Source organism: Pagrus pagrus, assembly GCF_965226575.1.
Source record: "Pagrus pagrus genome assembly, chromosome: 24".
NCBI classification, from domain to species: domain Eukaryota; kingdom Metazoa; phylum Chordata; class Actinopteri; order Spariformes; family Sparidae; genus Pagrus; species Pagrus pagrus.
In genome coordinates, this window is record NC_140206.1 from 15,120,408 (window position 1) to 15,135,511 (window position 15,104).

The window sequence follows — 15,104 nt, forward strand, 5'->3', positions numbered from 1 at the left end:
TGTGCTTCCTCTGTATTGTGTATGCAAACAGAAAATACACCCTCTTGTTTTCTGTTGTGGGTTTAGTTGTCAGGCAGCACCTGCCTGAGGAAGAGCTCAAAGAGAAAAAGATACGTTGTTCTCTTGAAAGCAACACATCATTAGTGGAGACTGCATATTAAGTCATTTTTGTCTTCTGTTTCCTTAAAGCGACTTTTTTTCTCTCGGTGCTCTGAGCAATTATAATGTTTCCTTTTGCATTTGAGCAGCTTCCAGTTTTTCTTTTGTGTATGGTCACTTTCACAAAGAAAACAGTAACTGGAAGCTAGAGTTAGATTGTGAGTTAATCAAGTTTGTTTTTATGTCTTGCCTCGTAACAGAAAACAGATATGTGGTGAGTATTGTGTCTGTTGTACAGATGCTGGGGGGCACTATGATCAGTGAGGCAATGGTTCCAAGCCCTTTAAATGTCTGAATTTTATGAGAAACACATAAAAAACATAACTAATATGTGACTCAGTTATCTGGTTGCAAACCAAATTCCCTTGATTCCATGCAACCATGATACACTAAATTTAAAGTAATGTGTGGAGCCAAATTACTGCACAATTGAGTCACCATCTTTACTCCCATATTGTAGAAATTGAGATTTCTATGTCTAAAGCAGCTCCAGGTGCTACAGTACATATTAATACTGTGAATGTTTCAAAATGCTCAATCCGCAGAGAAATGTACACAACCCGTATTCAGAAACTGTGCATTTAAACAAGCCGTCAGGAACTCTGTGAGGTTGTGATGTCACAACTATACAGTCGTCGCCCTCAGCCGCGCCTCCAGCACAGCCGTGGCTGCACTGCAAGGGCATTACACCAGCTTTACGCATGGAGATCAGTTAACTAGTCCTGGGCAAAAGTTGTGAGGTTTTGCCAAAGCTTTTTAGTTTGAAATATGTCGAGTTGCATTATGGGAAGTGTAGGACCCTTTGTCTTTCTAGTTTGCCCATTCTAGGGACTAGAAATCAGGGTATTTTGGCCTCTGCTGCGTTGATTTAGACCATTTCTTTTATCCATCTTTTGTTAGTCCCCCAGTATGATTGAACCGTAAAACCAATTTGCTGAACTACTCCTTTAAATCAGAATAATCCGTGTTCAGGCCTCCTCTGATATAATTTCCTCGTAACAGCTTCAGGGTACATTGCCATTACCATTTCTTACAAGAACTACAAGACAATTGTAAGTCAGTCAGCCCCTCCTATAGTCGTGTGAGACCAAGAGCTATAGACTTCAGAAAGCCTCAAATTAACTGATAACAGACTGGAGTTCACACTGAGTTTAAAAAGGTACATTTCCTTATGTTTTTTTTTTTTTGTTGAGGACAGTAAAAACCTCTTTGTTTCACCATCCGTTCCAGCTCAGAGCTCCACCAACTTTCTGTCTGACTCCCAATTCTCCACCAGGAGACCAAACATTGACCGTGCACTTTGATGTGTGCTTACCTCCAGCACGCAGGCAGCAAAGAAAAAACTGCCAGCCTGAGCTTTTTCCCCCCAGTGTGTTGTGTTTAAATCAGCTGGCCACAGCAAGAAGAAGTCGCCAAACCAGCCGGCGGCGGCGCACACTTCCTAATTAGTCTGCCCCCACACTGGCTAACACCACGGGATAGTTGCTTTTCCTCGCACACCCTCTCCAGCTCGCTTTTTATATAGCAGACGGTTTTGTTCTCGCTCCAATCCCCTCGCTCGTTCTTTCACTCTTTTCCAAGGTCCCATCTCTGTCTTTCTGTTGCTGTTTGGTTGTGCTCTCATTCTGTCTTCTGAGGCGTCTTTCATTTCCTGCTCCTGTGTCTCATCTTTTCCCTGTCTTCCGTCAGTCTCCGTCCTCCTCCAGGTTTTTTCTTCTCTCAGCGCACCTTCAAATCAGCCTGCATAGTCAGATATACTCTGAAATATGGATGAGACATGATAGTTGAAGGTAAAACACATCGGACTTAAGTGGTGTCAGTTGCTGTGGTTTAGCTGACCCAGCAAAATAAGAATTTATTGATTTATTGATCAGTTCTAGTCTATTTACATGTCAGACACTCTTATGAACTCACAAGACCTCCATGCGTCTCATGTAGAAACATTCGTGTATTGAAAATTACAGAAAACCCCCGGAGATTTTATGTAGTGGTGAATGTTAAAAGTTGATGAGGACGTCGAGATCTGCACATGATTGTTTGAATAAAATGCAACATATACAGTCGAGGTAGCTACAGCATATAATCCTACTATAGCTTATACATTTTGCAGTATTGTTATCCAGATTTCTTGCAGAATCATATAATTTCCTTGCATCCGTGGCCAGGTAGTGGCATCTCATTACGCCAACATACTGTGGAAAGCATGGTCAAAGTTGGTGCAGGTAGTCGGCCTGTAAACTTGCAACGTTTAGGGAATATTTACCGTTTTGTCTTCCAAGATACGCTTAGCTGTGGGTTTGTTTACAACATGTCTGATCGTCTCGTGATTTCTCACTCGCCCCATCTGCCTTCTTGTGTTGATGTCATCGTGTTCCAAGATCTCAGTGTGTTGGAGCCAAAGAAAGGGCTTTCGATTCTAGATCTGAAAGTCTGTTAATAGAGATATTTTGAGGTAGATCTTGATACTTTGACCTATAAAATCTAAATATGAAATGTGATAAAACAGTTCACCTTCCTTTGTGTAGTCCAAATGGAAATTGCTAATGGATGCTTATTACCTGATGACTGAACGTGAGGTGTAAAATGCTCCTCTATGATTCTGTGTCACTAGGATGCTGATGTAAAAATGACTTAAAGGGTGTTTAGAAAAGTTATTTCCAGGATATAACATATATTCATCAAGAATCAGGCTTTCTTTACATCACAGTCTCATATCACACTGCTCTATTGAGAAAACTGTAGCTCACAAAGCTTACATCTCTCGTGTCTGCACAACTGGCCTCAGGCCTGCAGACAGTATTTATTAGCAGCTGATGACAACAGGGGAGCCTACCTGTCTCCCTCTAGATACACACACACACATGTGTTTATAGGATAGGACATGCAGATGTATGTGCTTATACACACACACATAACACACACTCATGTGTCCCTCCCTCCCTCTTCTGTCACAGTTTGGAAAGCAGCCTGCTGAATTGTCAACCCATCAAACTGCTACTCAACAGCCCCCCTCCACCCCCCCACAGCCCATGTTTTATCCAGAATCAGCCTCAGTCTTCAGCCATTAATATGATAATATTTGGCGTTGTCAGTGATGGAGGCCGCGGCATAATGAGATAATTACAGTGTTGTTTCATTTGGAGAGCGACACGCACGCTCAATCAAAATGGCAGCCCTAATTACGGGCCCAGGGATTGGCTAATGGCTTCGGTAGAAGAGGGGTGGCGTGAAAAGAAAAAAAAAAAAAATCTCAACTTGGCTCCGTGCATCCATTCTCTGAGGGTCTGTTTGTTTGTTTGTTTGTTTGCGTGCGAGAGTAGTGGGACTGCTGGGCGGCAGAGGGTAAGTTGGAGTGATAAAAAGCAAGTAATAAGTGAATAAATAAATAATACAAGAGATTAAGTGTGAATAACTTAACAGCAAGGTTGTCCGCAGGACGGGGGGACAGATTAGTATTGATTAGCTGCGTGTTGAAACCAGCCATTAAACTGTTCTCAAGAAGCAACAATTAGCACAGTACTGGGCATAAGGCCCACCTCAGATATCCATCTTTATAAAACAGAAGCATCTGCGCCGGCGTTTCACAGCAGAACGGAAACCTTTGGAAAGTTCTGTCCTCATGGCGGCAAGTCGAGATCGACGTCAGCAGGGATTCTGCAGTGAAGGCTACACACACACACACACACATTTCTGCAGAATAATAGCGACTCTTTGCTTACGAACATAACGGCGTATAAGTGTGTATGACTCAGCCTTCTGTCCCCACCGAGTTGGATAAAAGGCAGGCTGCATTAAATCAGAGTACGTATATACACAGTGTGTCCCACACAGCAAATTACAAGGATTAACTCTCCGCACACAGAAACACACACTTTTATACATTCCTGAGGTTTGTCCTCACACACACAAACACACACTCAGAGCCTCAGCCAGATTTTCTAATTAAAGGCAGGGTCGCAAGAGAGACTTAAACATGTAAGCTATGTACTCCACTAATGAACCTCTCTATCTCCTCTCTGTCTCTCGGCCTCTCTCTCTCTTTCCTCCGCTCCGTTTCGGTCAATATCTGCCCCGAGGTCAGCCCATTAGAATGTGAGGCACAACGCCTGTTTGATGAAGGCTGCGTGTGGCTGTTTATGTGCGGGACAAAGGCCTTCCTTGTGTGTAGTCATTCGGGGGCATTTGAGTTTTTTATGGATGCAGAGGAGGTGGAAAGTTTGCTGTTTTTTCCTCCTTGTATTACTTTTTTTTTTTTTTTTTGAATATTTTTATATGGCGTGTATCTACCGAAAGACGAAATGGCAAACGAACAGCATATCAGTGTCAATATTAGATACCCCTTTCCATTGCAGCCAGTAAACACTGATAAACGACAGCACTGTGTCGTACTCCGGCAGCACATCCTGAAGGATTATGCTCACTCAGACGCGCCATTTTTCGTCTGTTACCGTCGTGTGTGTGTGTGTGTGCACGTGTGTACCCGTAGCCTTGTTTATGTGTGCTCAGCTCTGTACTCTCAGGTGTGTGTAGCTTATCTAACATTAAGGTCCAGTGAGCATGATGATGTTTCTCTTTAAGTTTTGTCCCCATTCTGTCCTGAGTTCTTATCTCTTCACCGGCAGTCGCAGACGCTTTTTTTTTCCTTTTCTTTCTTCATTTTTTGTCGCCGAGGTATTCTTTCTCACCTTTTGGTCACTTTCTGAAAAGGTCGGCTTCAGCGGGATCGTTTGGATGTTGCCTCGTCAACGCGTCCGCGTGGAGTTCGAATGGAGGAGAGCTCTGTTTTGGTCTACGTGAAATGAAAAGGAACATCCGTCAAATGTTTTTTGTACAGGTTGTTGTTCAGATTATTTTTCCCACCTTTTCTCTGTCAGATGTAGAAAGTTCAGTTCAGACACTGACGTCTTCTCAGGCAGCACTTTGTGGATATTATCCGCCTGCCTGTCAGTCTTCCTGCCCTGTCAAGGGTTGTCACTGCAAAGCAAAAGAATATCAGTGGATTTAACAAAGGATGAAACTGAATGCACCGTGTTTTTACCAGACTTTTTCTTCATTTTTTATTTTCTAGCTGTGGTAAAAAATTAGACTGCTTATCCCTTAAAGGTGCTCCATGTAACTGTCGGTAGTAATTCACATTTATTAATCAGTTTTTTAAAGCGGATTTTAAGGTGGCGTGATAAATGAGACCCTCTCTATCGGTTGCCTGTACAATCCTGTGGACAATTGGTTAAGAAATGGTGTTCCAGAAGTTCCACAGAGCCCGTTTCCATCTTTAGATCGTGGAGTAGTTATGTAATTAAGATTTGAGACCATGATGGGAAGCCTACCCGCCTAACTCGTTGGATAACAGCTTCTCTCTGGCATTGTTTACACCTCCCTCTGTGTCTCTCTGCAGTGATCAGCGTCTCCAGGGGCTACGCAGGGAGCACCAGCAGGCCCGAGCCGCTCCAGTCTACGAGGAACTCGACACCGCGCGACGAAGAGTCCTGGAGCACGACCCAAACCGGGTGAGTGTGCAGCCAGTTGTTTGGTTCAGGGAAATAAGTTTACAGCGAGAGCTTGCTTGTTTCTTGCCCTAAAAATCCATACAAACTGCTGCGAAATGACAGCGGGAACACAGTGGACACAAGTTTAAAAGAAGTGTTAAACGAAGGAGATATGTTGTGTATGAGTATCTGGAGCCTCTCCGGTGTTCCTGTGAGCTCAGCCTGTTCTCCCCTGTGCCTTTCTCAGGCTATTTTCAGCTCTCTTGTTAACATTTTGAGGTGCTGTGTGCCACCGAGGCGGCGCCCGCTCTTCTCCTCATTTAGTTTATAGAGAGATCTATTAGACCAGTGACATTTCCATCCACCCTTTCTTTTAGCTCCGTACCACCACCTTCTCGCTTTCTTTCCCTCGTACCCTATTACTTTTTCCGTTTCCTCTGTGATATTGCTGTCCCCTCTACCTCCCTCTCTCTTCTTCGTTTTCTTATTTTGGCAGAAACGCAATGACCTGAAATCTCTCACTGTAGTTGCCTCTCCTAACCAAGCTGCATCGCTAAATGTCCCTGAACCCGTATCGATCCAGCCTGAGGAATCATTTCATTTACCTCCGTACACTCCCGAAGTCAGCATACTCGCCATGGAAATCAATAGCCATTTATCAACCATTTTAAAATAGGATTTCTTTAATAGCGAGCCCAAGGATGCAGAAAATCACACTTTGATCCGAGTCAGAATCACTGAATCTGGCCGCAGCGATTTGTGAAGGCATTTCCTCAGAGCTAGATTTCTTTTTCATTAAATGACACAACTGAGCACAGAGAGGAGCAGAGGCATCTGGGAAATATGGATTTACTGACAGCAATCGCCGATACCCAATCACCTGACACAACCTGCCTCCTGTTGCGTTTCGCTTCCTCGCTTATTGTAGTCTTTGTTTATTGAGCAATGAAGCCCTGCGAACCAGTCTTCATTAGGCGCCCTCAGACACACACTGTGGCTGCTGTCTTCGAGGCCCAACGGGCTTCGTCACTCATTACACATCCCAGTGCGGCATGTGTTTGTGTCTCGGTTCGCAGTGACTCAGTCGGTATCGAAACTCTGATGCAATTAAAGCGCAGCAAGCATGAGGCGCAGCCTCCGATCCGATTGTTGTTTTTCACCCTAAAATTGACAGCGATGTCCACAGCGAAAAACCAGCAGTAGGTTTGTCCCCCGAGGAGCCCGATAATGAAACACCCCACACAATCACACACTCAAACACATACATAGTGAGAATAGAAACACTAAAACAGTAGAAAATCCAGGAAGTTATATATGGTGCAATAAGAGAGAAAAGATGATAATGGGATGTTGTATTGGAACACAACAGGGTGGCTGAAAAATGACGGTGAAAGAAAATTTGAATAGAATAACTGAAAATAAAGGAGTATTGTAGTTATGTCAGAAAACTACACATAAACATTTGTTGATATCTTCGTCTTCCTGCTGAGGTTGAACGCACGATTGCATATCACTTTGGACAAAAGCGCAACCAAGTTTTTTTGTTTGGTTGGAGAGAGTTTCAGGTTAGAGAGTTTAACACAGTGAATCTTTTCGGATCCAAAAACAACAAAAAGAACAAATGGAAGTATGGTAATTGCTGCATTTCTATAAATGCATGTAATTCTAGAAAATAACATATTATGATGAAGTTTGTTATCCGCCTTTGAAACTAGAGCCTGACCAATGTATTGTTATTGCTGTATATGTTGTCCCATACAAGGCAATATGAAAACTTTTTAGTTTTTACACATCATAGTGCAGAAAAAGAAGCTTCTTGGGATAATTATTAATGATTAGATTCCCAGTGAAGTTTACTGTTTTGCGCGGATGTCATTTTTGGACGATAAAGTTTTTTCTACTCCCTTATATCTGTATCAGCATCAGCCCCAAAAATCGGTCGGGCTCTAATTGAAACTTTAAACATGTTACGTAGTATGTACATAACATGCTAACGTTTAGGGGCATTCATCAGAGCATCATTTAGGCCGAAACGTTAGCATGTTGGTTGACATGGCCAGAATAAATAGGTGAACTTGAGGTGTGTGTGTGCTACCTTTACATCTTTAGTCATTCAGCAGTCAGAACATACGCAATATAAAGCACTTGGAAGTCGTATCCTTTCAAAGAAAACCCACATTTGGTTTTACTAAGGCAGACCTGATACCTCATGATGCATCTTTACTTTTTACCTTTTTGTCCTTTTACTGTTTTATCTTATCTCAGATCAGAGCTGAAGAAAGATGTAGTTATAAAATGACATTTACAACCGTGAATCAAAATGCTTTTTCCCCTTTCCCCAAAAAACAAGCTGAAGATTTTATCGGAGCTTCTTTAGCAATGGATGTCGTCTACACACACATGCACACACTTTAAGACAGATGACCACCAAAAGAATAAGCAGAGACGTGAATAGATTTTCTTACCGCAGTCTGAGCTTTGTTTTTGTCAGTTCAGGTTAGTGTGTTACCCAGACTACTCTTTTTCTGCCGTCTAGATGGAAACATAACACACATTCATGCCTCTTACATTCACATACACAGCAGAGTGGAAGGGAAACCTCCACGATCTAAACCACTTCGTAAAGAATCACTTTTTAGTTTTTATGGAAATAAAAAAGATTTATAGCAATCTAATTTTGATGAAAACATCTGTCTGACACTTAAATAGACATTTTTGAGTGCTGCTTTGTTTATGTTCATCAGTATTCGCAGTCAGGTGCTGACAAAGTGGAGTTTCACCTGCACATTACTCTACACACATTTACCTATTTTCTCCCTCTGTATGGTATGAGAAGAGCATAAATGCAGACCACTTGAGCGCAGCGCTCGCTCGCTAGCTTTGGCCTTGTGTGATCAGCCTTTTAGCCGCCGCCTCCATCACCACCACCAGCAGCGAGCCGCGCTCCTCTTTTATGCTCAGCCATTTCTGTAGCCATGAATGGTTAAAAAGGTTTTCCCAGCTCTCCACACAAGGCCAGGAGCACCTTTCTCCCTCTCTGAGTGGTTTATGTGTGATTTTAAAAGATGAGTGTTTGTGTGTGTGTGTGCGCGTGTGTGTGTCTCCATTTGCTCTCCTGGGCTGGAGGATCCTGGGTAACACACTAACCTAAGCTGACATAAACAAAAGCCGGGATAAAAGGCTGTGGTTACAATATCTATTCATGTCTCTGTTTATTCTTTCAGTGGTCGTCTGTCTACATGATCTAACGGGGGAGTTGTCTGTCTGTGTGTGTGTGTGTGTGTCACTGCTTTAAGTGAGTGTGTGTGTCACTGGCTTTTAGTTGTATAAATCTGGTCTTCAAAAAGGACTTGATGTCCCTTCCTCATTTCTCTCCCCTAACCCTTCTCTCCCTCTGTGTCGCTGTCTGTCTGTCTGTCTCTAATTTGACCCTCCTCCCATGTTCCCTGTCTGTGGATAGGTCACACTTGTAATTATGACAATCACACTGTCCCCCTCTCTCCGTCTATTTTCTCTATATGCTAATGATAGGCTCTCTCTAATGTCGTGATGGCCAATTAAGCCACAAAAGTACATGAGCAGTTTCTTTTTATAGACTTCTTTGTTCTATAAGATCTGTCAGGATGACACCAGATTGTTGTCGCAGAGACTGATGTTGACGTAGTTTCTAACTGACTGCATGGTTGAATTACTCAGAGACACCTTTTTGAAGGGACACATACAGTACTTCCATAAAGTTAGCACTATTTTGTACCATTTTTACTCCATAATTGCTCGATCCTACATTTCCTATATTGCAACCAATAGCATCTTTTCAGTAGATCCTCGCTGCCCATGTATTTTTAACTGCACACCCAAATGCGTTATCCCCAAATCTGACAAAAGGAGAGGTCTGCTTTTTTCCTATTATCTGAGAAACCAACCAGTCCAAACTATATTCAGTCTAATCAGGTCGGGTAGGGTCGTATAGGATTGGGGTCTTGGGTTTATGTGTCAATATGTTGAGAAGCCTAACCCTGAATGATGAAACCATCACAGGAGGAAAATGTGTTTGACAGTGGCTGTTTGTTAATTTGTTGGTGTTCATGTCTCTCTCTGTCAGTTAGTATCTGATCAGGTCCACAGCATTTTCGATTGTTGTCCTGTGGTGCATTTAAACCGGATCTGTTAGTCTTCTGGTCCCATTTGGATTGGGTCTCTCTTTCCTCTTCCTCTTCTTTATTTTTTTTGAAAAATGAATTGATGCTCTTTAGTCTTCCATGGGTCATGTTTAGATCGGGTGCAAAAGACTTCTACACTGGAGGTTATGTTCTCATTCTTGACAAAGCTCCTCCATTAGCGACAGAAGCCATTATACAACTAATTTCACAGGCTGAGTGCTTCACTCCTCATGACTGATCTTCATGTGTAAAATTGGAGGAGTTCCCTTTTGAAATTATTTTCAGTTTAAAATTTGCATTATCTGCCTAATAGAATGACTTTTATTACTTTTTCAGGCCTCTTAGAGGGATATTTACATAAATGTCACAAATGTAGTTCACTCATTTTATTTAGATTTTTCTATTATGTGTTTCTGATTGTTTCTTATTTTTCTTATCCTAAAGGGAACTATTTAATTGATAGAGAAATGATCCCACTCATATTTTCTTTCACTGTTGGCCTATATGCCCCCTAGTGGTCATTATTGGACATCCAATCATGTCTGCAGCTGACGTCCTGACCAGACTCACTAGTTTACCTCCACTATACCGCAGCTGAACATCCAGGAAGCTCCACATCAAACACACTGTGTTTACTTTAGTCCTGATTGCATGTTTATTAGAATGTAAATGTACTATATGTGCGTTTCAGCTGACCAATCATAACATGGTCAGCTAAAATGAGTGATGCCTCAGTGAGCCAGAATCTTGTTTACCCTCTGTAGTAAAGACACACAGCCCCACAGCATCAGAGAAACACACACACATATGAACTCATGCGTCTTATCTTCAACTCATTACCCTGCGAGTCATAAACAACAGTGGCAGCACATGTGACACCTTAATGAACACAGAAGTCCCTGAAAACCACACACGCAACTACACACTCGGAGTCATTATAAAACACACACAGAGAAAGCGCTCGCACAAGTCCAGATACGACTTGTCATCCGTTGCGCAGCTGTTTTTTGTACTTCTCTCTAATGTTGTGCGTGCGGACATCCATCACCTTGATGATATTTTAATGTCACATCCTCAGGCTGTCTCAATCTCTCCCCCTCTCTCACTTTTTTCTCTCCCTCCCACACGTCGGCCATCACTTCATAAATAAACCCCCACATCATTAAGTAAACACGCACCAGCCTGTCACGGTGATAGATGGCCTACACACACTTATAGACGCGCGCGCACACACACACATACAGGCACGGGTGATCTGTGTGGGGCGCTTCGTGCCCACAGGCAAAACCCCCCCGATGGGTTTTGCGCCCACAGTCCTAATGAATGCGCACATATTCGTCTATGAACTTGCACCGATCTAAGAGCTCACTTGGAAAAACAAAAAAAAAAAGTGTGAGAAAATAAAGTCAGAAAGTTATTATCAGCAGCAGGTTTCCAAACGTGGAGGTAACACACTTCAAAATGTGCCCGCAGGCCCTTTGTGGTTAGATATTGATATTGAGTTTTGTTTACTGGTGAGATTCGTTGGCTCCCGCTGTGCCCCAGTGACTGGCCATCACTGCTTTCACCTGACAAGTGCCTCCTCTTACCGCACACCGTCTGCTGTGAACAATTCAGGCTGACTCTGTCTCACTCACCGAAGACACACACTCACAGCAGAGCGCAGGTGTAATGGATGCGCTGGCAGGCTCGTCCCGCTGTGCGCACGCTGCTGGGGAAGCCGCCACAAAAATGGTGTAGCCCAGCAGAAAGCTGCTTATAAAGACAAGTGGGGAGGGGACCCAGGGGAGAGGAATGAGGGAGCAAACCAGGGAGAGAGTGTGAGGGGAATGGGAAACAGCAGAGGGGAGTGGCAATCGAGGCAGCCAGTCAGAAAAACAGAAAGCGAGAGGAGAGAACATAGAATGTGCTCATGAGAAAGGGAGGAAAAGGAGAGGGAACATGACTAAGCAACAAGAGCAGAGTCGAAGCAAATACGACTTTGAGAGACGCCTTAGGGGGAAGATGGGCCGGATGAGAAATAGCACATCTAACAGGGGGAGCTGGATTGGCACAAGGAGGAGACAGATGGGACGGATGAGCTGACAGACACATGGAGGCATTGACATAAACGACTGAAGGAATGGAGCGGGGGCGGAAGAGAAAGATCCGGCTGGCTTCAGGTGGAAGAAAGCAGCTCAGGTGGTGTCGGTGGTAAGAGAGACCGAAGCAAGCTTTCACCCTGCTGGGACGTCCTCAAACATGATATTAAAGATACGATATGTAAGATTTCTGCATTTGAAATGTCTAAAACCGATCAGACCATTCTTATACATTCTGACTGAACTCAGCACTCACCAGAGACTCAGGTTCTCCCTCTTCTCTTACCCTCTCTGTAATGTTACGTTCATCAAGTAAAGTACTTTCCCCTCCGGCTCCAGTCAGCATTAAACACTGTAAATAAACAGCCGTAAATCAAGGTCACCTCCGCAGTTCACTGCTGCAGTTAGGTCGAGTGACGGGAGTGAAGATACATCCACTTTGACTTTTTTTATTCTTTTTCTTTTTTTCCAGCTTGTAACCAATCGAAACATGTCATTTGGGATGAAGCTATTACTACCACTGTCCTGTCATTTGCTGATGGTGACCCTGGCAAAGAACTCAAATATCAATCAATTAAAAAAAAACAGTTGGACATTATTTTTACTGTAAAAAGGGACGGCTCTATTGATTTCCACGGAACCAGATGAATCTGCCGGCTCATGTTTCATTTCCTCTGGCAGATACGTCCGACAGATTTTCCTCTGTCCTGGTTTGTGATGGGCCAGTAACAACCATTTATCTTTGTGATAACCAGATTTGACACGTCACACGTTTCTCTGTTCTGATTGGTTGAAGGTCTATCCAATAACTTCCAGTCTGCAGGTTCATCCAGGTTCACAATACTCAGATCAAACTTTGGATTTAGGCAGTGCTGCTCAAGATTCTGTTACTGGATGTACTCTGATTTTTTCAGCAACTTACCGTTCAGACCGCTATTTTTTTACCGAGCACCAACTTGCTTTGGCGTTAAATGCCACATCACAGAGGTATTTTGATAACTCTCATTGGAAATCAAAACTTAATTGAGAGCTTTTGATGAAAGGCTAGAGAAATGGAGAAAGAGTAATGAATTCATGGCGAGGGAAGTCTTCCTTGCTCAACAGAGCAAGGGACTGACTATGTAACAGATGAGGTTGTTGGAATTACTTCCCTTTTGTCAGGCTTTCCATCTCGTGTACCCCCGGCCACAACCCCACTCTGTGCTGTCCAATTAATTAAAAACTTTTTCAAATAATTTGTTAAGAAACGTAGATTTCTAAAAGAAGACAAATTGGAGAAAGAGTGTGGGAGGCCGAGATGCTGGTTGTTTGTGCATATGGAAGAAAGAGAGAGAGAGCAGCTGGTCCGGGGGTGTTTCTCTGAAGGAGGCTACACTAATGTTGGTCTAATGTTAGTGTTAATCAGGTTAGCATATGCCCTGTGTGTGTGTGTATGTGTGTGTGTTGCTATGAGGTTTTACTGAGGCACCTGCTTTATATTCATGAAGAAATAGAGAAAGCTATAACACACACTATCACTCAACATCTCTCTCTTTCTGCCCGCCTCACTTTCTTTCTGTCAGTCCCACACGCATGCACACACACTTGCACACACTTCCAGTTCCCATGGGAAAAGCCACATTTGACGCACTTGGAGAGCACCAAGTAAGTTGGATTGAGTCCTGCTTTCTATTTTTCGCAAAAATGCTTATGAGTTTAGAAGCGTAGCCTATTCTGGATCGACTTAACACGCATGCACACGCACTCATTTGCCACACGTGCACACACGGTACATATAAATGAGCATGAACACAAGCACACAAACTGACATACATGTGCATAAACACCAGCTCACACATTTTATAACAGACTTTTAAGAGGTAACACACCGCAAACACATAAAAAACACACACTCTGTGGAAAGGCAACATATACACACATGCGCACACACACTCAGTCACCATCAAAGGGCTGAAAACCTCAGATTTGGCCAAACTGAAGCTGTTTTCAGAGTTCATTTCTCTGTAGGCGGCACCAGCCAGCTCCATCCTGGCAGCTCGCACACACTCAAAACTTTTTTTAAGGAAAATCCCATAATTCAGTAATTACATGAAATGCAGTCTCTTGATCCCGGTTTCCTCATGACCCCCTCTGAGATCACCCTTGCCCGCCGCTCGAAAGCAAAACACACACCCTAGACTTTCTGTCAAACACACTCATTTGCCCATCATGCCTCATGCAGCAGCTGAGGCTTGTGCTGATTAAAGGCTGCCCGTTGGTCCTGACTCTCTGGCCTGGGCTCTGTGCTATTCTGGCCCGTGTAATTACACATGCCCCACCACAAGTTAGTGTTCGGATCATACACCCCAGAATTACTATGAACAAGCTACTGTGACGAGCTACTGGAAAAGCAGCTGAACAGAAGGAAAATCATAGAGGAGAAATGAGGAAGGCGCTTACAGGAGCCAGTTCTCTGTTGATGTAGGGGCTGAGGTGATAATTATGAAACGAAAGTAGTGCTGCAAAGATAGTTCCTTTTTTACAAGCCATTTAGTCCAATATTCAGTCTGTAAGATCATTGTAGGGGAGGCGAGATAAATCCATGTTTTCCACTACAAATACGTTGAAACCTTCTTGAAAAGGCGCATTATCTGGACATGATGTCTGATTCTGAAAATAGGTGATTTAACTTGTTCCAAAAGCAAATTCATTTGACACCGTCTACGTACTTGTTTGCGGATCAAAAACATATCTCTATCCTGTATATGAACAAGGAATGATTCTGAAAACATTGCCTTGGCCCTGTAATGACATGGTAGGGTTTCTTTTTTGATGGAGACAGCAGCTTTTCTCAGCTGGAAGTGCGTCACAGGAATCCAATGTTGACTATTTTTTTACAGCAGAATAAAAGTACTCAAACAGTCAAGAAACTTGTGAAGTACTCTCCTTAATCTTCTACTCTGTCTGTTCATTATCACCATCACCCAGCAATTGTCATTTTGCTATTATATTGCTTAAAACACTACTTGTAACATCTGGAAGAGTATTGAGTAACAATAAGTGTTGGAAACTCAACCCATTGATCGACTGAGACATGGATTATGAGAAGGGGTTGTTGTAGTTTCTGTTGACGTTTAGGAAATTAGTATTGAAAAAGCGTCGACCAACAGAATCCATTGTAACTGAAAAGATGCCCTCATACCTAAACTATAACATCTCTATGACAGCTCCACAAACCT

General features: G+C 43.0%; 1 protein-coding gene across 2 annotated transcripts in view; it reads left to right on the forward strand.

The window, feature by feature from the left end:
* The window catches only part of pard3ba (par-3 family cell polarity regulator beta a), a 177,668-nt gene that overhangs the window by 134,781 nt on the left and 27,783 nt on the right, over positions 1-15,104 (forward strand). For both annotated transcript variants that reach the window (XM_084347125.1, XM_084347126.1), the window contains exon 22: positions 5,555-5,666. In XM_084347125.1, coding sequence (XP_084203251.1) covers positions 5,555-5,666 — 112 coding nt within the window. The remainder of the gene's footprint in view (positions 1-5,554; positions 5,667-15,104) is intronic.